This window comes from Bombina bombina, chromosome 3 (assembly GCF_027579735.1).
Source record: "Bombina bombina isolate aBomBom1 chromosome 3, aBomBom1.pri, whole genome shotgun sequence".
NCBI classification, from domain to species: domain Eukaryota; kingdom Metazoa; phylum Chordata; class Amphibia; order Anura; family Bombinatoridae; genus Bombina; species Bombina bombina.
In genome coordinates this window covers 308,692,759-308,715,374 of record NC_069501.1, presented here as the reverse complement: position 1 = coordinate 308,715,374, position 22,616 = coordinate 308,692,759, and the positions used below count along the sequence as shown (strand labels likewise).

The window sequence follows — 22,616 nt, the reverse complement described above, 5'->3', positions numbered from 1 at the left end:
CTATTTACTAGCTACCTAGTTAAAATAAATACAAATTTACCTGTAAAATAAAACCTAACCTGTGTTACACTAACATTACAATAAAATTAAATACATTAAATTTAAAAAGACATTTATCTAAATTACAAAAAAAATAAACACTAAATTACACAAAATAAAAAATTATCAAATATAAAAAAGAATTAAACCTAATCTAATAGCCCTATCAAAATAAAAAAGCCCGCCCAAAATAATAAAACCCCTTACCTACACTAAACTGCCAATAGCCCGTAAATAGGGCCTTTTGCAGGACATTGCCCCAAAGAAATCAGCTCTTTTACCTGTAAAAAAAAATACAAACAACCCCCCAACAGTAAAACCCACCACCCACACAACCAACCCCCCAAATAAAATCCTATCTAAATAAACCTAAGCTCCCCATTGCCCTGAAAAGGGCATTTGGATGGGCATTGCCCTTAAGAGGGCATTTAGCTATTTTACATTGCCCAAACCCTAAGCTAAAAATAAAACCCACCCACTAAACCCTTAATAAATCCTAACACTAACCCCCGAAGATCCACTTACAGTTTTGGAAGACCGGATATCCATCCTCATCCAGCCGGGAGAAGTCTTCATCCAAGCAGCAAGAAGTCCTCAACGAAGCCGGGAAAAGTCTTCAAGCGGCAAGAAGTCGTCCTCCAGGCGGGCAGAAGTCTTCATCCAGACGGCATCTTCTATCTTCATCCTTCTGACGCGGAGCTGCTCATCTTCAAGATATCCGGTGCGGAGCATCCTCTTCATACGGTCCCAGCCGTACACTGAATGTTCCTTTAAGGGACGTCATCCAAGATGGCATCCCTTGAATACCGATTGGCTGATAGAATTCTATCAGCCAATCAGAATTAAAGGGTAAAAAATCCTATTGGCTGATGCAATCAGCCAATAGGATTGAGCTTCAATCCTATTGGCTGACCCATTCAGCCAATGGGATTGAGCTTGCATTCTATTGGCTGTTCCAATTTAGCTCTTTTACATTGCCCAAACCCTAAGCTAAAAATAAAACCCACCCAATAAACCCTTAATAAATCCTAACACTAACCCCCGAAGATCCACTTACAGTTTTGGAAGACCGGACATCCATCCTCATCCAGCCGGGAGAAGTCTTCATCCAAGCAGCAAGAAGCCCTCAACAAAGCCAGGAAATTTCTTCATCCAAGCAGCAAGAAGTCGTCCTCCAGGCGGGCAGAAGTCTTCATCCAGACGGCATCTTCTATCTTCATCCTTCTGACGTGGAGCTGCTCATCTTCAAGATATCCGGTGCGGAGCATCCTCTTCATACGGTCCCAGTCAATGGGATTGAGCTTGCATTCTATTGGCTGTTCCAATCAGCCAATAGAATGCATGCTCAATCCTATAGGCTGATTGCATCAGCCAACAGGATTGAAGCTCAATCCTATTGGCTGATTGCATCAGCCAATAGGATTTTTTACCCTTTAATTCTGATTGGCTGATAGAATTCTATCAGACAATCGGAATTCAAGGGACGCCATCTTGGATGACGTCCCTTAAAGGGAACCTTCAGTGTACGGATGGGACCGTATGAAGAGGATGCTCCGCGCTGGATGTCTTGAAGACGGAGCTGCTCCACGTCGGAAGGATGAAGATAGAAGATGCCATCTGGATGAAGAATTCTACCCGCCTGGAGGACGACTTCTTGCCGCTTGGATAAAGACTTCTCCCAGCTTCGTTGAGGACTTCTTGCCACTTGGATGAAGACTTCTCCCAGCTGGATGAGGATGTATGTTCGGTCTTCCAAAACTGTAAGTGGATCTTCGGGGGTTAGTGTTAGGTTTTATTAAGGGTTTATTGGGTGGGTTTTATTTTTAGCTTAGGGTTTGGACAATGTAAAAAAGCTAAATGCCCTTTTAAGGGCAATGCCCATCCAAATTCCATTTTCAGGGCAATGGGGAGCTTAGGTTTGTTTAGATATGATTTTATTTGGGGTGTTGGTTGTGTGGGTGGTGGGTTTTACTGTTGGGGGGGTTGTTTGTAAAAAAAAATTACAGGTAAAAGAGCTGATTTCTTTGGGGCAATGCCCCGCAAAAGGCCCCTTTTAAGGGCTATTGGCAGTTTAGTTTAGGCTAGGGGTTTTATTATTTGGGGGGGGGGGGGGCTTTTTTATTTTGATAGGGCTATTAGATTAGGTGTAATTAGTTTAAATATTTGATAATTTCTTTTTTATTTTGTGTAACTTAGTGTTTTTTTTTGTAATTTAGTTAATTGTATTTCATTAATGTAATTTATTTAATTTTAGTGTAATGTTAGGTTTAACTGTAAGACAGGTAAGGTTTTATTTCACAGGTAAGTTTGTATTTATTTTAACTAGGTAGTTAGTAAATAGTTAATAACTATTTACTAACTAATCAACCTAGTTAAAATAAATACAAACTTACCTGTGAAATAAAAATAAAACATAAGCTAGATACAATATAACAATTATAGTGGCAGCGATGTCCGGAGCAGCAGGTTAGGGGTTAATAATTGTATTTTAGTGTTTGTGATACTGGAAGGCCTCGGTTTAGGGGTTAATAGGTAGTTTATGCGTGTTAGTGTACTTTGTAGCACTTTAGTTATGAGTTTTATGTTACAGCTTTGTAACGTAAAACTCATAACTACTGACTTTTAGGTGGGGGTACAGATCTTGTAGTTATAGGCTGTACCGCTCACTTTTTGGCCAGACAGGCAAACTCGTAATACATGCGCTATGGAAGTCCCATTGAAAAAGGACTTTTTGAAAGGTGCGGTAGTTACATTGCGTGACGGCCAAATAAGTGTGCAGTACAGCTGTACCTACAAGACTCGTAATAGCAGCGGTAGTGAAAAAGCAGCGTTATGAAGCTTTTTCACTCATAACGCAAAACTCGTAATCTAGCCAACAGTGAGAAGCACACTCCCAGGAACGAACAACCAGCTCAATAACTTGTTAGCTTGTTCTATGGCAATTTACCACCTTGGTGCAGCTTCATTTTAGCCCATTAATGCTTATCTTTTGTTTAGGGTATCTCCAGTGGAAATGTTTGGGCAAAGTATCTTCTTTTGTAGGAACTGACCAGGTCCCAACAAACCCTCTTGGATATCTGTTACATGTGTGTTTAACAAGATGGATGTAGCATACTACTTATTTGGCAACTTTACAGATGAGAATATACTGCAGTATAAAGTGTTACTCAAAGTGATGAACTTGGAAATTGGCCTATCAATACATTCTAATATAAATCACTTGTAAAACCATAATTTATATCTAATCTGGATAGTGTGTGCATTTCTATGATACATAACATCTCATTTAAAGGAATATAAAGACCAAAATCTTTCCTTCATGATTCAGATAGAGCATACCATTTTAAATAGCTTTCCAACTTAATTCTTTTATTAGATTTGCTGTGTCCTGTTGGTATCCTTTGTTGAAAAAGCATACCTAGGTAGACTTAGGAGGTGTGATCTAGCTGCTGATTGTTGGCTGCACATATATGCTTCTTTTCATTGGCTTACTGAATTGTTCAGATAGCTATTAGTAGTGTATTTATGCTCATTCAACAAAGGATACCTAGTGAATCAAGGAAAATTAACAATAGAAGTACATTGGAAAGTGTTTTTATTTATTTATTTAAAAGTCTCTTTAAAACACTAACCGCTAGATTTGGAGTTTTGTCGGTAACGACCCAAAAAACTAACGCCGGCTTTTTTCTGGCCGCACCATAAAAATAACTCTGGTATTGAGAGTCCACATAAAGGCTGTGTTAGGCTCCAAAAAAGGAGCGTAGAGCATTTTTAACGCAGCTTCAACTCTCGATACCAGAGTTGCTTACGGACGCGGCCAGCCTCAAAAACGTGCTCGTGCACGATTCCCCCATAGGAAACAATGGGGCTGTTTGAGCTGAAAAAAAACCTAACACCTGCAAAAAAGCCGCGTTCAGCTCTTAACGCAGCCCCATTGTTTGCTATGCGGTAACCCTTCCTACGTCTGCACTTAACACTCTAACATGTACCCCGAGTCGAAACACCCCTAACCTTACACTTATTAACCCCTATTCTGCCGCCCCCGCTATCGCTGACCCCTGCATATTATTATTAACCCCTAATCTGCCGCTCCGTAAACCGCCGCTACTTACATTATCCCTATGTACCCCTAATCTGCTGCCCTAACATCGCCGACCCCTATATTATATTTATTAACCCCTAATCTGCCCCCCACAACGTCGCCTCCACCTGCCTACACTTATTAACCCCTAATCTGCTGACCGGACCTGAGCGCTACTATAATAAAGTTATTAACCCCTAATCCGCCTCACTAACCCTATCATAAATAGTATTAACCCCTAATCTGCCCTCCCTAACATCGCCGACACCTAACTTCAAACATTAACCCCTAATCTGCCGACTGGAGCTCACCGCTATTCTAATAAATGTATTAACCCCTAAAGCTAAGTCTAACCCTAACACTAACACCCCCCTAAGTTAAATATAATTTAAATCTAACTAAATTAATTAACTCTTATTAAATAAATTATTCCTATTTAAAGCTAAATACTTACCTGTAAAATAAATCCTAATATAGCTACAATATAAATTATAATTATATTATAGCTATTTTAGGATTTATATTTATTTTACAGGTAACTTTGTATTTATTTTAACCAGGCACAATAGCTATTAAATAGTTAAGAACTATTTAATAGCTAAAATAGTTAAAATAATTACAAATTTACCTGTAAAAGAAATCCTAACCTAAGTTACAAATAAACCTAACACTAGACTATCAATAAATTAAATAAACTACCTACAATTACCTACAATTAACCTAACACTACACTATCAATAAATTAATTAAATACAATTGCTACAAATAAATACAATTAAATAAACTAGCTAAAGTACAAAAAATAAAAAAGAACTAAGTTACAAAAAATAAAAAAATATTTACAAACATAAGAAAAATATTACAACAATTTTAAACTAATTACACCTACTCTAAGCCCCCTAATAAAATAACAAAGACCCCCAAAATAAAAAAATGCCCTACCCTATTCTAAATTACTAAAGTTCAAAGCTCTTTTACCTTACCAGCCCTGAACAGGGCCCTTTGCGGGGCATGCCCCAAGAAATACAGCTCTTTTGCCTGTAAAAAAAAAAACATACAATACCCAAGCCCCCCAACATTACAACCCACCACCCACATACCCCTAATCTAACCCAAACCCCCCTTAAATAAACCTAACACTAAGCCCCTGAAGATCATCCTACCTTGTCTTCACCATACCAGGTTCACCGATCGGTCCAGAAGAGCTCCTCCGATGTCCTGATCCAAGCCCAAGCGGGGGGCTGAAGAGGCCCATGATCCGGCTGAAGTCTTCATCCAAGCGGGGCAGAAGAGGTCTTCCATCCGATTGAAGTCTTCATCCAAGCGGCAACCATCCGGAGCGAAGCGGCAGCATCCTGAAGACCTCCACCGCGGAACATCCATCCTGGCCGACGACTGAACGACGAATGACGGTTCCTTTAAATGACGTCATCCAAGATGGCGTCCCTCGAATTCCGATTGGCTGATAGAATCCTATCAGCCAATCGGAATTAAGGTAGGAATATTCTGATTGGCTGATGGAATCAGCCAATCAGAATCAAGTTCAATCCGATTGGCTGATCCGATCAGCCAATCAGATTGAGCTCGCATTCTATTGGCTGGTATGGTGAAGACAAGGTAGGATGATCTTCAGGGGCTTAGTGTTAGGTTTATTTAAGGGGGGGTTTGGGTTAGATTAGGGGTATGTGGGTGGTGGGTTGTAATGTTGGGGGGCTTGGGTATTGTATGTTTTTTTTTACAGGCAAAAGAGCTGTATTTCTTGGGGCATGCCCCGCAAAGGGCCCTGTTAAGGGCTGGTAAGGTAAAAGAGCTTTGAACTTTAGTAATTTAGAATAGGGTAGGGCATTTTTTTATTTTGGGGGGCTTTGTTATTTTATTAGGGGGCTTAGAGTAGGTGTAATTAGTTTAAAATTGTTGTAATATTTTTCTTATCTTTGTAAATATTTTTTTATTTTTTGTAACTTAGTTCTTTTTTATTTTTTGTACTTTAGTTAGTTTATTTAATTGTATTTGTAGCAATTGTATTTAATTAATTTATTAATAGTGTAGTGTTAGGTTAATTGTAGGTAATTGTAGGTAGTTTATTTAATTAATTTATTGATAGTCTAGTGTTAGGTTTATTTGTAACTTAGGTTAGGATTTCTTTTACAGGTAAATTTGTAATTATTTTAACTATTTTAGCTATTAAATAGTTCTTAACTATTTAATAGCTATTGTACCTGGTTAAAATAAATACAAAGTTACCTGTAAAATAAATATAAATCCTAAAATAGCTATAATATAATTATAATTTATATTGTAGCTATATTAGGGTTTATTTTACAGGTAAGTATTTAGCTTTAAATAGGAATAATTTATTTAATAAGAGTTAATTAATTTCGTTAGATTTAAATTATATTTAATTTAGGGGGGTGTTAGTATTAGGGTTAGACATAGCTTTAGGGGTTAATACATTTATTAGAATAGCGGCGAGATTCGGTCGGCAGATTAGGGGTTAATGTTTGAAGTTAGGTGTCGGCAATGTTAGGGAGGGCAGATTAGGGGTTAATACTATTTATTATAGGGTTAGTGAGGCGGATTAGGGGTTAATAACTTTATTATAGTAGCGCTCAGGTCCGGTCGGCAGATTAGGGGTTAATAAGTGTAGGCAGGTGGAGGTGACGTTGAGGGGGGCAGATTAGGGGTTAATAAATATAATATAGGGGTTGGCGGTGTTAGGGGCAGCAGATTAGGGGTATATAAGTATAACGTAGGTGGCGGTCGGCAGATTAGAGGTTACAAATTTTTTTTCGAGTGGCGGCGATGTGGGGGGACCTCGGTTTAGGGGTACATAGGTAGTTTATGGGTGTTAGTGTACTTTAGAGTACAGTAGTTAAGAGCTTTCTGGGCTAACGCCGGTTTCTAAAGCTCTTAACTACTGACTTTTTTCCTGCGGCTGGAGTTTTGTCGTTAGATGTCTAACGCTCACTTCAGAAACGACTCTAAATACCGGAGTTATAAAAATCCCATTGAAAAGATAGGATACGCAATTTACGTAAGGGGATCTGCGGTATGGAAAAGTCGCGGCTGAAAAGTGAGCGTTAGACCCTATTTTGAGTGACTCCAAATACCGGCGGTAGCCTAAAACCAGCGTTAGGAGCCTCTAACGCTGGTTTTCACGGCTACCGCCAAACTCTAAATCTAGGCCTAATTTCCTAATGCTTTTCAGATTACATTTTTGTGGGAATGTATACTATTACAGTAGTAGAGGTAGGCTTAGGAGCGTATGCATGTCTAGAGCACTATATGTGCAACATTGTGGTAAACAGCAGCCATATACTGTAGTTCTGAAGACACAATTGGGCTCTTTGCCCTATCTAGGTATGCATTAATGGAAATGAGCTGAATTTCATTAAAGGTATGAAGAGAAAGCGGTACATTTAATAAAATAATTGTTTCAAAATTGCACGTTGTATCTGAATTATGAAATTAAAGATCAAGTAGTCTTCATTAAAATGATTTTCATAATGATTTTGTACCATATAGAAGTCGCATAGCACTCAAGGTCACAGGAAATTACATTTGACTAGATGTTACCCTCCTAGACCAAAAGATTTTAAGGAGGCTAAAGATTCAAATGATCTGAAGTAAATGAGACCACACTGTAATCAAAGAAAATACAATAATTTTAATTAGTTGTCTGCTTATGTAGTCATTCGTTTACATGCTAATCTATTGCTGTGTTGTTATTATTATTATTATTATTATTATTATTATTATCTATTACTGCTTTTAGCACCAGATGATTATTGTGCAAAGCAAATTTAATGATACAAGAAAATTGGAAACCTGTAGAGACCTCAATACTTTACAAAAAATCATAAATGAGTATATATGGCATCATAGACCCCCTCGAATAAGAAAGCAAACTTTATACAAACTTCCTAGAGAGGGTGGATTAGGTGTACCTAACCTTAGGGCCTACAAATTAGCTATCTCAACGAGTCTCTGAAAGGTGTAGGTATAGGATGGACAACTCTAAGAGATGGGTGCAAATAGAAACCCAATTGTCGGGCCACTCCCACTTAGGAGGGATCTGCTGGAATGCAGATTTCAGCAATAAGCCTAGAATCTCACCCTTTTCGCTGACCAACAAAAAATGGGCAGATTGGAAGTATTTACACAATAGATTAAGCAATATCCATTCTAAATATTCCCCACTTTCCACCTTACTAAACACCAGTTTTCCTCCGGGGATTCCTTTTCTAGTGAACAATCCCATTTCGTTCTCTAATCTCTTAACCATCTACTTACTAACTGACAAGAGTAACCCAAGGCCAAAACAGCAACTCCAGCCTATAGGACACCCCTTTTTTAGCACTTGGTTTAGATACCACCAGTTTAGACATTTTATCCTCTTGCATACATACAAACAAGACTTTGTTCATCCGCTTACTAAATTTGAACAAATATGTATTCTAGATCATGCCCCTAAGAAAGTAATATCCACTGTTTACAAAATTTTACTTGCAAATACTCCTTAATACCTAGCTATGTGAATGGTTGGGATAGAGATATGAGCATTCGTATCCCCCCCAAGACTGGACCCCTAGATTTATAAACATGACACGAACCGCACACTCCTCCTATGCCTTAGAAACTAATCTAATAATAATGATGAGATGGTATCTAATGCAAGCTAAACTAAAATGCATATATAAAATTATTAGCAAGAATTTTTGGAGGGGTTGTCCCCACGAGGGCTATATGCTGCACATTTGGTGGAGTTGTGACCCCATTAGTGCTTATTGGGATAAGATATTCAATAAAATAAATAGGGTCCTAAACACCCAATTAAATCCCAACCCAGAATTAATATTGCCTCAGGCAATGATTCCCCTGGGGGGGGAGCCGTGATTGGAGGATGCCATATTTGACATTGCTGACGTATGAAGTGACGAGCGGCAGGAGGGGGAATCGCTTCTCCGGCTTCAAGAAAAAAAAGGTAAGTATTTTAACAAAACGGGTGAAATGAAACTTTCATGGATGAAAGTGCCCCTGTTTTTAATAGTATTTTTTAAAATCGGGCACTCATTTTTGAAAGTTGACATTCACTTTAATTAACCTAGTGGGATTACCTGTAAATTTATAAAACATATTTTCCAAATTATATTCAACTCGGCAAAACAACCAAATACTGGAAAACCTTACATATGGAAAGATATTATTACTTTAAACTGGAGAAATTATTCTTTTTTCAAGATATGATCTTCTTATGGGATAGCTTTGTTCACTCCACCCCATAATAGATCACATATGTTGATTACTATGGGCTAAATAACCAGCCTAACATGAAAGAGAGTTTACAATATTCAGATGCTGCCGTTTTTGCCTTCTAGGGCATAATTGTATAGCAGACGTACTCCCATCTCTATGTTTTATGATAGGGTCAAGGATACATTGCACTTTGAATACAAGTGACAATCATTCCATATTCCTTTGCTTCTCTTTATTGTTTTCATCCTATTGTGTTTTATTACAAGAGTACAATGAATTGTGAATCAATGCGTGCATTTCCACCACGTCCACCTTATGTAATAGTCTAAGAGGTCAACCCTTCAAAAAACTGGAACAAACATGAACAACAACCAAGCAATTGGACCGATTTAGAATTGCTAACATGTATTGATAGCTATTTTCAAACTTTCATATGAAAATTACTTTGTTAGAGAAATATTTATATTCTTGTATTTTGAAATTTTAAAATTTAAGAAAATATAATGCGAAAAATTAAATTGGATTATTCTTTTTTTTTTAAATTACATGCCCTGACTGAATCATGAAAGTTTAATTTTGACTTGTGTCCCTTTAATTATGTCATAAATGGCATATCAGTAAAGCAGACAAAAGAAGATATTCATAAATCAGTAGTGGATAATTTGCTAATAGTATACTATTCTTGTTAAAAATACTATTCCAACCCAGTTTACAACATTTATAACTCTCAACCATGTAATAAATGCATGTTTCAATAATGTAGGCACAAGCAGTTTAAAACGCACTGTGGTGAACGAGTTTGGATTTAGAGGCATAGAGGCGCGTCCCCTATAAAAACTGGTCATGAAGTCGCAATCTGATTTAAGAGTTTCCAGGGCTGGCCCTAGCCATTGCAAGGCCCAAGGCAGGATGACAAAATGGGGCCCCCTTTCTCCCTGCCTCCAACTCCGCCCAATTTCCGCCTCCAACTCCACCCAATATCCGCCTCCAACCCCACCCAATCTCCGACTCCATCCCTGCCCCCACAGCTTTTAAAATGAAAAAACAAATGGGAGAAAAATGGTTTAAGGTAATGCACAACATTTTATATATAAAAAAATATATAAATCCACTAATGTGGAGCATTATAACATTGTATATATTGCAATATACCATTTGTACTATTGGAATAACTGTTTATGTATATAATGAAGAATTATGCTGAAAATTAGGAACAGTTGAGTTGAACTGGGCCTTATTTTTTATGTGTTTTCTTATGATAATAAGAACATTACTGAGACGCCAAGGCCGGCCCTAGCAAGTGCAGGTCCCTAGGCAGATTGACAGCACGGGGCCTCTACCCAGAACAAAAAATGCTTAAAAGAAATGTGGCAATGCACTGTACCACACAAACACACAGATATAATACACACACAGAGATTATTATATACACATACATCCACACACTCAGACTCATACACAGTTACACAGATATATACATACACAGGTGTACACACAGACAGCACCCCTACACACACAGACAGCCCCCCCACACACACACTGCCCACACACAAACAGCCCACAAACACACAGCCCACAAACACACAGACCCCCCCCACACACACACAGAAAACCCACACACCCACACACACACACAGCCCTCAACACACAGACAGACCCCACACACACACACAGCCCTAAACACACAGACAGCCACCACACACACACACACAGAGCCCACACACACACACACAGAGCCCACACACACACAGCCCCCCCACACACACAATAAAAATATGCCCCCAGCCCCCCTGCAAAAAATGTATGCCCCCAGCACAAAAATGATGCCCCAGCAATAAAATGATGCCCCATCTCCCCTGCAATAAAATGATGCCCCCCTCAATAAAATGATGCCCCAGCAAAAATATGATGCCCCCATTAATAAAATGATGTCCCCAGCCCCCCCAGCAATAAAATGAGTCCCCCCTGCAATAAAATGATGCCCCAGACACTTCAATTGCCCCCAGCCCCCTGCAATAAAATGATGCCCCCATGGACCACTGCCAGTAGCTCATATACTGCAAGACTGCAATGCTATTGTGTTTGTGACAGTCAGTGTATATAACTTGGAAAGGCCTCAAAAGGAACTTGAAATTTACACACACATGGAGTCTTGGACAGGACTGACTGAATGTGGTCTGTGAAGGAGTGTACAGCCTAGGAGGGAAAATGGGAGAAGTTTCTTAGCTCTGCTTAACATACCAATGATTCATGAATATGCACAGCCAGCCCTGGCCCTGACTACTCCTCGGTCCGTCCCACACTCGGCTCCAACTCTCTCTCTTTGATGCCTTCTGCGCCTGCGAGTGCGACTTCCACTCTCTCTGCTGCGCCTGCTCTGCTACTCACAATACCACCTCCTACCAACCATCACGGCTTTCCGCTCCTCCACTGACTGACTTATCAAGTGGGTCGTGAGGCTGACGGAACGAACCGTCCTCAGATATTGCGCCAATTTAAAAAAAAAAATGGCACCAAAAAAAAAAAAGGTTTTGAATGGCAGCAGCGCACAAAAAAAAAAAATACACTTTTTTATTGCACCCTAACTGCGGGGCCCAAGGCGGCCACCACGCTCGCCATACCCTAAGGACAGCCCTGAGGGTCTCCTAAGCAAATACAATGTAGCAAGGCAGCAGGTTAATGATTTACAGTATAAAGAATGTTAAAATTAGTATTCCTTTGCATAGAAACCTGTAGGCGCCATCTTCTTGTTTACAGTTCACTCCAAAATGAAAATGGTGTGTTAACAAACAATAGATGTAAATATTGTCAAAAACAATACTTGTGAGAGTTAAAAAACAACAACAATATAGCGATAGAAAAATGGTGCACAGTCTGCCCATTCTGATAACATAAAAAGATACATTTAGATGGATTAGCAGTGGTGCAGAAGTAAACGAATAACAATAGGTTCATATGAAAGGCTCAATTAAGCAATCCCCTTTTAAAATACAATTTTAATAATGCCAGTACTGTTACTGATAATCTCAACAGTAATGGATAGCAGCACCACCAAATAAAAGTTCATCAATCTTTATTTAAGCCATTATAGCAAAAAAGACAACGTTTCGGTTAAACAACCGAAACGTTTTTGGTTTAACCGAAAAGTTGTCTTTTTTGCTATGATGGCTTAAATAAAGATTGATGAACTTTTATATGGTGGTGCTGTTATCCATTATTTTTGGAATATTCGTTTGAGACTAAGGTGCTAGTCTGGGACAGCTTGCACACCTGCACGACTGCCAACCCTATTTTGGGGATCACCCTGGTGCTGGAACTTTCCTATTTTATGATAATGTCAACAGTGAGAGTGTGACATTTAATAAAATATTAAATGAACCTATAGATATGTAAATGTGTGCTTTAATGAATTGAAACCATATATGTTAATAAACCTCTAGAATATCTCATGTTACCATTTCACAGTGTTTTGAACATGAGCAATGGAATAAACTGTTTGCAAATAGCTGTGAAATAATTGTAAAGACGTTGAAAATGCCCTTTCCATGACTTATCACTTAAAGGGACACTGAACCAAAAAAAAAAATATTTTGTGATTCAGATAGAGCATGCAATTTTAAGCAACTTTCTAAATATTTTCAAATTGTCTTCATTATCTTGGTATCTTTATTTGAAAAGCAAGAATGTAAGTTTAGATGCTGGCCCATTTTTGGTGAAAAACCTAGGTTATTCTTGCTCATTGGTAGATTAGTTTAACCGACCAATAAACAAATGCTGTCCAGTGTGTGAACCAAAAAAATAGCTTAGGTGTCTTCTTTTTCAAATAAAGATTGGAAGAGAACAAAAAAAATTGATAAAAGTAAATTAGAAAGTTACTTAAATTTGCATGCTCTATCTGAATCACAAAAGAAAGTGACTCAAAAATGTATTGTGATCGCAGATCCATTTTTTGGCCCCATAGGAGAAATAGGGCTTTTTTGAGTGTTGAGGATAAGAAACATGTTTTTGAGAGCTGAAACACACCATTGTGATCCCTCTGAATTAAAAAATAGCCTTTTTGGCCTTAAAGGGACAGTCAAGTCCAAAAAAAACTTTAATAATTTAAATAGGGAATGTAATTTCAAACAACTTTCCAATTTACTTTTATCACCAATTTTGCTTTGTTCTCTTGGTATTCTTAGTTGAAAGCTAAACCTAGGAGGTTCATATGCTAATTTCTTAGACCTTGAAGACTGCCTCTAATCTGAATGCATTTTGACCACTAGAGGGCATTAGTTCATGTGTTTCATATAGATAACATTGAGCGCATGCACGTGAAGTTACCCTGGAGTGAGCACTGATTGGCTAAAATGCAAGTCTAATTGAAATGAAGAGAAGGAGCACCTCCAAATTTGGATTAAAAACGTAACTTTATTTCCAACAAACGGTTAAAATTCTTCACAAGAACATGGCAGCAAAGGTGGGAAGGATATGGTCAATTCCCTAGAACCCACTGACGCGTTTCGGCTTGTCTGCCGTAATCATAGTGTGATTCAATGGCCTGTTCCGGCCCCTTATATATTAAAAAATATATCATCTGATTGGCTTAAAAGCTAAATGGGATTTAACCATTTCCTTCCTGTTTTAACATACTTATAAACAATTACAATATCACATCCCATTCCCTGCAGCATCCTGAGGAGTGTATGTACACAACTTTATTCATTTAATGCTTGAAAAGAATTCATTAGTATTTAGCGATGTCACGAATTGTTCGCCGGCGAATAGTTCCCGGCAAACATAGCTTGTTCGTGTTCACCGCGGCGGGCGAACATATGCGATGTTCGATCCGCCCCCTATTCGTCATCATTGAGTAATACTTTGACCCTGTACCTCACAGTCAGAAGACACATTCCAGCCAATCAGCAGCAGACGCTCCCTCCCAGACCCTCCTACCTCCTGGACAGCATCCATTTTAGATTCATTTGGAAGCTGCATTCTTAGTGAGAGGAGGGACAGTGTAGCTGCTGCTGATTTAATAGGGAAATCGATAGCTAGGCTAGTGTATTCAGTGTCCACTACAGTCCTGAAGGACTCATCTGATCTCTGCTGTAATGACAGCAGCCCAAAAAGCCCTTTTTAGGGCTAGAACATCAGTCTGCTTTTTTTTTTTTTCATGTGTAATCTAATTGCAGTTGCCTGCCTGCCTGCCAGCGTGTGTGTCAGGCTCACAGCGAATACTGTGCCCACTTGCCCAGTGCCACCACTCATATCTGGTGTAACAGTAGTGTATATTTAAAAAAACAAACACTTTTTTGACTGTGTTAAATAATAGCAGTCAGTTTCCTTCACACGTGTGCGTTTCAGTGCCTGCCTGCCAGGGCACAGTGTCACCCCAGTGCAACTCATATCTGGTGTAACAGTAGTGTAGATTTTAAAAAAATGGGGAGTTTGCAGTTGTGCAAATGGACTGTTTGCGGTGCGTTAAAGGTACAGTCTAGGCCAAAATAAACTTTCATGATTCAGATATAGCATGTCATTTTAAACAATTTTCCAATTTACTTTTATCACCAATTTTGCTTTGTTCTCTTGGTATTCTTAGTTGAAAGCTTAACCTAGGAGGTTCAAATGCTAATTTCTTAGACCTTGAAGCCCACCTCTTTCAGATTGCATTTTAAGTTTTTCACCACTAGAGGGTGTTAGTTCACATATTTCATATAGATAACACTGTGTTTGTGCACAAGAAGTTATCTGGGAGCAGGCACTGATTGACTAGACTGCAAGTCTGTCAAAAGAACTGAAAAAAGGGGCAGTTTGCAGAGGCTTAGATACAAGATAATCACAGAGGTTAAAAGTATATTATTATAAATGTGTTAGTTATGCAAAACTGGGAAATGGGTAATAAAGGGATTATCTATCTTTTAAAACAATAAAAATTCTGGTGTAGACTGTCCCTTTAAACGGGGAGTTTGGTCTGTCACTGTGAAGCGGGCGTAACCCTTACACTACCTGATCGATACAACATCATACCTGATGTTTTAAAGCACGTTATTCCAAACAATTTAGGAATGTTAGGTGATTTATGCCCTTTATGGATTAAAACCAGACTCTGCATCAAGTATGTAATTTTCCATGGGAGTTTTACCATGGATCCCACTCCGGCATGCCACAGTCCAGGTGTTAGTCCCCTTGAAACAACTTTTCCATCACTATTGTGGCCAGAAAGAGTCCCTGTGGGTTTTAAAATTCGCCTGCCTATTGAAGTCAATGGCGGTTCGCCCGGTTTGCCCGTTCGCGAACAGTTGCGGAAGTTTGCGTTCGCAAAATTTTAGGTTCGCGACATCACTATTAGTATTGCTTTGATTTTATATAAAAAATGTGAGGTATTAGACATTTACAATCATTAATCAGCAGATTTAGATATATATAAAGTTAAAGTATATTTATAACTATTTCAACAGCACTTATTGTAACAATTTCGGTGGAAATTTAAGCCATTAGAGCATTACTTAATTGGAATAGGGAGCCTCATTATTCTCAGAACTCAATTACATCTTTCACAAATCTGGGAAAGAAAAAAAAATAAAATTGCTCAAATCACTCTCCATTTCCAAATTTGATAGTTATCTTAATACTTCATACTTAACCTATACACAATCCATACACAAATCGTGCTGATACATACTTTCATCTTGCAATTTAATTTTATTACACTTTAGTTCTATAGTTATTCAAACATTTAAAGGATCAATATATACACACACACACACACACACACACACACATACATATATATATATGTATAAATACGCATAATGCTCTGGATACACAAGACTGAAAGGCCAGCGCCTACTACCAGAAGTTGATCACATCATATTCTGAATTTAAACCTTGGGGCACCCTGGTCTTCAGCCTCTGTATCCAGAAAACCCTCTTGCCTAAAATGGACTCTGTCACCTCCTCTACTCCGTTTCACAACTGTTTCAACAATGGTCCATCTCAAAGAATAACTTTCCTTGTTATGTTTATTTTTTAAATGTTGAACTAAAGGTGTAGTCAGTTTCCCTAGTTTAATATTAGAAAGATGTTCACAAATCCTATATCTGACCTCCCTTGTAGTGAGGCCTACATATTGGACCTCACACTCTATACAAGTTAATAGATAAATAGGATAGGTAGCCCTACAGTTGGTACAGAGCTGATGTTTAAAGGATTCCCCTGTAACACAGCTCCTAAATCCTATTCTTTTGTCTAGTTTTTCACACGCTTTGCATTAAAAGTTAACACATTTATATACCCCTTTGTGCTGTAACCATGAACTGGTCCTTTCAATTATGGGTTTAAGCTGGGTGGGTGCTAAACGATTGCCAATAGACATCCCTTTCTTAAATACAAATCTACACTTCCTCAGTTTAAACTCTTCTAAACCATCATCTGCTTTAAGCATAGACATGTTCTTTTTAATGATGTCACAAATTTGATAGAACTGATTACTATATTGAGTGACAAAGGTAATACCATCAAACTCTTTGGTTCCCCTGGCATTCTTGGATTTCAGAAAATCAGACCTATTTTTATCATCAATATTTGCTCTTGTAAGTGCTATATCAGTAGGATTATATCCTCTGTCAATTAATCTACCAGTCAAATCCGCAGCATGTTTTATATAGGTTTCCTTATTGGTACAATTTCTTTTAATTCTGATGGTTTGACTGCTTCTTAGGCTGACAAATGTATATGAAGGTTTGACTGCTACTTAGGCTGACAAATTTGTATCGGATAACATTGTTCAACAGTAGGTGCTTACTTACATTTGGTTGGTAAAATGCAAGTCTGTCAAAAGAACTGAAACAAGGGGGCAGTTTGCAGAGGCTTAGCTACAAGGTAATTACAGAGGCAAAAAGTGTATAAATATAACAGTGTTGGTTATGCAAAACTGGGGAATGGGTAATAAAGGGAAACTTTCATGTTTACAACAGGACATGCAATATTCTTCTCAATTGTCTGGGATGAAGGTCAATCTTCAAACAAATGTGTTTAACTCTTGTTTAATGTGTTTAACTCTTGTTTAATGTGTTTAACTCTTGTTTAATGTATTTAACTCTTGTTTAATGTATTTAACTCTTGTTTAATGTATTTAACTATTGTTCAATGTGTTTAAAGGGACATTAAAGCCACATTTTTTCTTTCATGATTCAGATAGAAAGTTGTTTAAAATGGTATTCTCTAATTTACTGCTGTTATCTAATTTGCTTCATTCTCTTGTTATTCCTTCCTGAAAAGCATATCTAGATAGGCTCAGTAGCTTCTGATTGGTGGCTGCACATATTTGCCTCATGTGATTGGCTCACCCATGTGCATTGTTATTTCTTTAACAAAGGATAAATAAAGAATGAAGCAAATTAAATAATAGAATTAAATTGGAATGTTGTTTAAAATTGTATTCTCTACCAGAATCATGAAAGAAAATCTTTTGGTTTAATGTCTCTTTAACTATTGTTCAATGTGTTTAACTCTTGTTTAATGTGTAGAATCACATCTTAAGGTATGTATTGTAAAGAGGTACCTTTTGCTTTGAGAAGATTTTAGCAGATTTCAAGGTTTTTAGTTATTTTCAAAGCCTCCAATTTATTTTGTCCCCATGGGGCTCTTGGGTACTGGGGGCCATTACAGGTGCTATGGGTCCTTCTCAGCTGAGAGCTTTTGTGAGGATTGCATCTTTTGTGTGTTGTGTTTATAGATGGAAGGTATGGAGTCAGGGGTGGTTAAACTAGGAAGGGGTTAATAGGGTGAGAGGTCACATCTATATTTTAATTGTACTAGAGGGTCCATGGCTTAGTGTTTGTGATATTGCATGTTCTCAGGATTAGAGGATTTCCCTAATATAGTTATAAAACTGTTAGTTATATAATGTAACAGAGTGCCCACAATTTATTGAGTTTGGGGTCTACTTGCTTGACAAGCGTTTCATTGTGATCTGCTAGTGAGTACTGCACAATTCATGTTATAATGCCCATTCATCGGCACCAGACATATTCATGCAATACATTTGTGCAGACACATTTTAAGATTTCTTTTTAATTTATTTTTTTTAATCTTGAGGCAATATTATCCCTACAGGCTGCATGGAAAGAAGGCAATAACAATTTGTTGATCTATTTAAAGGGACAGTGTACTCCAGAATGTTTATAGTTTAAAAAGATAGATAATCTCTTTATTACCCATTCCCCAGTTTTGCATAACCAACACAGTTATATTAATACACTTTTTACCTCTGTTATTATCTTGTATCTAAGCCTCTGCAGACTTCCCCCTTATCTCAGTGCTTTTGACAGACTTGCATTTTATCCAATCAGTGCTGACTCATACATAACACCACGGGAGTGAGCACAATGTTATCTATATGGCACATATGAACAAGCACTATATAGCTGTGAAAAACTGTCAAAATGCACTGAGATAAGAGGGTGGCCTTCAAGGGATTAGAGCCTACCAAGGTTTAGCATTCAACAAAGTATACCCAGAGAACAAAGCAAATTTGATTATAAAAGTAAATGGAAACGTTGTTTAAAATTGCATGCCCTATTTGAATCATGAAAGTTTAATTTTGACTAGACTGTCCCTTTAAAGATCTATCAGTACATTATTACTTACTTGTTTGAAGATTGTATTAATTTGTGAGCATTTTCCAATAAAACATATTATATTGGCCCTATATAAACAATTGAATAAGCACTGACCCTGTTGTTTCCTGATTGATCTTTGTAGTAAACCCAATTTAAGGTTTCGTCCGCCCTGTACTGCACGCTGTATTTTGTCATCCACTCATCTGTGTCACATCTTCCTTGTGTCATAATACCAGAGATCACCTTCATTTCCAATAGATCAATCTGAAGCCATTGGTTATTGTCTTGATATTTGGAAAGCCATGCACAGCTGTAGGAGAAACAAATAATGGGATACTACTATTATTTATTAAAATATGCTTATAAACCTTATAAGGAAGAAAAATGTTTTTTAAAAAAAATAAATCCAGTATAATATTAGCAGGCATGTTATCTGCTATTTTTTACTATATTTATTATAAAATATATACAGTATACAACAGAAGTGAGTACACCCCTGGGCAATATCACTTTAATATCAAATTATTCAAAATTGTATCACCTCTCAATAATTGTATTATTTCTAAGTTGACAAGTAGAGTATTTCCTATTATAAACAATCTAAAACAATACTTTAGAAACATTATACTGAAAATACAGGCCCCAAAGTAGAAACACCTATGGTCACTGACACACAAGTTAGATCACTGAAACAAAATTGAGTACACCTGCAATTTCCAATTAGCCTAATGGCATAAAGATAGTTACAAGAACATTCTCATTTTTGGACCAATGGGCTGTGTCTATCTGCAAGTCTGCATCATGGCTCCACATGAAAAAGAATTGCTAGAGGAATTGAAAAATCTGATTGTGAGACTTCACAAAGATGGAAAAGGATACAGGAACATCGGTGACCAACTAAAAATCAGTCAAAACGCAATTGCAGCAGTAATCAGGAGGTATAGAACGATACACAGTGCCAAAAATGACGCCACGGACAGTGCGCTACTTGCACAATCTAACTCTGAAAAACAGGCAAGTGCTTCAGATTTATCAGAAATTATCAATAGAAATTGGAGTTTATGTGACAGCTCAGACAGTGCTAAGGACATTGCATAATGTCAACTTCTATAGACAGCATCCAGGAAAAAAATCTTGCTTGCTCTTCGGCACAAAACTGCAAGATTAAACTTTGCTAAACAACCTGAAAAGCCTGATGAGTACTGGGAGCACATTCTTTGGTAAGATGACAAAGACCAAGATACAATTTTTCGGCTCAGATGGGGTGCAGCATGTTTGGTGTAAACCTGGTCAGGAATATTACAATGAATGCATAGTCCCAACAGTGTAGCACGGAGGTGGGAGTGTTAGGCTATGGGGCTGCATGACTGCAAAAGGTGTTGGGGAAATGACATTTATAGATGTCACCATAAATGCGTGGGATTTACCAATATACTGGCTGACAATGCGACTCCCAGTCTCCAGAAGTTTGGCAGAGGACGAATATTCCAGCATGATAATGATCTAAAGCACAATGTTAAAATCACAAAGGCGTTTCTAAAGGAGAAGAAAGTGAAAACTATGACCTGGCCAAGTATGTCGCCTGACTTTAGGGTATTGTAAAGAGAAAGGTAAAGGAACACAACCCCTCCAGCAAAGAGCAGCTAAAAAAAATCTCTGAAAAAGGGCAGAACATCTCTCCAGAAATTTGTACGACACTGGTTTCCTCCATGCCAAGGAGGATTGAGTCTGTCATCAAAAATAAAGGTGGACATGCAAAGTATTGAAAAAATAAAAGATTTGAATCTCAGTAATGAAAGGTGCACCGACTTTAGTTGCACTGAGTTCCTACTGTGGGGCCGGTATTTTTAATATAGTAAATCTAAACTGTTAGTTTTTAATTTTACATAAGAGCAAATACCCTACTGTAAAACTTAGAAGTAATTCAATTACTGTAAGATGATACTATTTTGAATCATTTGACATTTAAGTGATATTGCACTGGGGTGTACTCACTTCTGTTGTATACTGTACATAGTGAAAAGTGCCGAAGTCATGGATGATGTCTGCTTGATAATGTCATGGAGGCAACGATGATGAAGAAATGCCAAAAAAAAAGAAATGCTGAAGTAGGAGATAGGATTAAAACCATGACAGGGCAGTGTCTCATAGACAAGGGGTACTGAAAATTTCCTGTAAGATTTGGTGGTTGACGGTAACAAAAATGTAAAAAAAAAGTAGTGAGAAGTATCTTTAATTTTTGTAGTGAACATGTTAGTTTTTTAATGAAATTCTGAAAACCTAAAAATGTATTTTGTATGTAGTTGTAAATTTAATTGTATGATAGTAACAGCAAAGTTCCAAATAGATTTTAGCTAATATTTTGCTGTTAAAGGGACATAAAATATATGTACCATGCACAAGCAACTGCAAATCACAAATAAAAAGGTTTTTTTTATTCCAAACCACCATGGGCGAGATTACATTTGCGGCGCAGGCTTCGGCCTAACTGCTGAATCCCGCGCCGCCTGTAATTTCACCTCACACATCGGGGAATCACATTTACGGCACCAGCAGTTCATAAAGTGCCGTAGGTCGGATAAACTAGCGATGTCCAGAAATGTGCGCAAATACACATTTCTGGAGTCGCCAGTGATTTAGGGCACGTTAGAAACTGCCGGTACCTAAGAAAATTGAAATAGAAAGTTAAATCTCCCCTAAAAGTCTAACCCACCTCCCAAAAATAAACCCGACACGTAAAACCCCTATATCCGTCATCACCCCCATATCGGAAATAATAATAAATGTATTAACCCCTAAACCAACAACCCCCCACAACGCAATATGCCTAATTAAACTATTAACCCCTAATCCACCATTCACCCACATTACGATCTACCTAATATATGTATTAACCCCTAAATCCGCCAACCCCAACATCGCAAACTACCTAATAAGTGTTTTAACCCCTAATCCGCCATTCACCCACATTGCAATCTACTTAATAAAAGTATTAACCCCTAATCCACCAACCGCCCACAACGCAAAGTACCTATTAAAACGATTAACCCCTAATCCGCCAAACCCACATCGCAACAAACCTAATAAATCTATAAACCCCTAATCCGCCAAACCCCCACAATGCAAATAGCTAATTAAATTACTAAGCCCCCTAACCTAACACTCCCTAAATTAACCTCAATTAGCTAAATGAAAACAAAATGAAGTTACAATTAAAATAAAAAAGATAACATTACTTAAAAATAAAAAACTAAGATTAAATTAATCTAAGATTACAAAAAATAAAGAAGGTCCTCTTCCAATCGGTGAAGTTTTCTTCCATCACGGCGACGTCTTCTATCTTCATCCAGGACCAAGCTGACGTGGAGCAGAGATTAGATGAGCGTGGAACAGAAGACCGGCGACCGCTGAGCCATCGAGCGCGGAGATCCTCTTCGTACGATCACCGCCGCACACTGAGGATTGAATTAAAGGTACGAGTTTAAATATGTCATACCTTGCATTCCTATTGGCTGATTTGAATCTTCAAATTCAAATCAGCCAATAGGATGAGAGCTACTGAAATCCTATTGTTTAATAGTTTTATTGCGTTGTGTGGGTTTGGCGGTTCAGGGGTTAATAGTTTTATTAGGTTT

The 22,616-nt window shown here is 37.8% G+C and overlaps 1 protein-coding gene across 1 annotated transcript in view; it reads right to left on the bottom strand.

The window, feature by feature from the left end:
• The window catches only part of RS1 (retinoschisin 1), a 75,737-nt gene that overhangs the window by 6,503 nt on the left and 46,618 nt on the right, over positions 1–22,616 (bottom strand). The window contains exon 4 of the mRNA XM_053705265.1: positions 19,096–19,291. Coding sequence (XP_053561240.1) covers positions 19,096–19,291 — 196 coding nt within the window. The remainder of the gene's footprint in view (positions 1–19,095; positions 19,292–22,616) is intronic.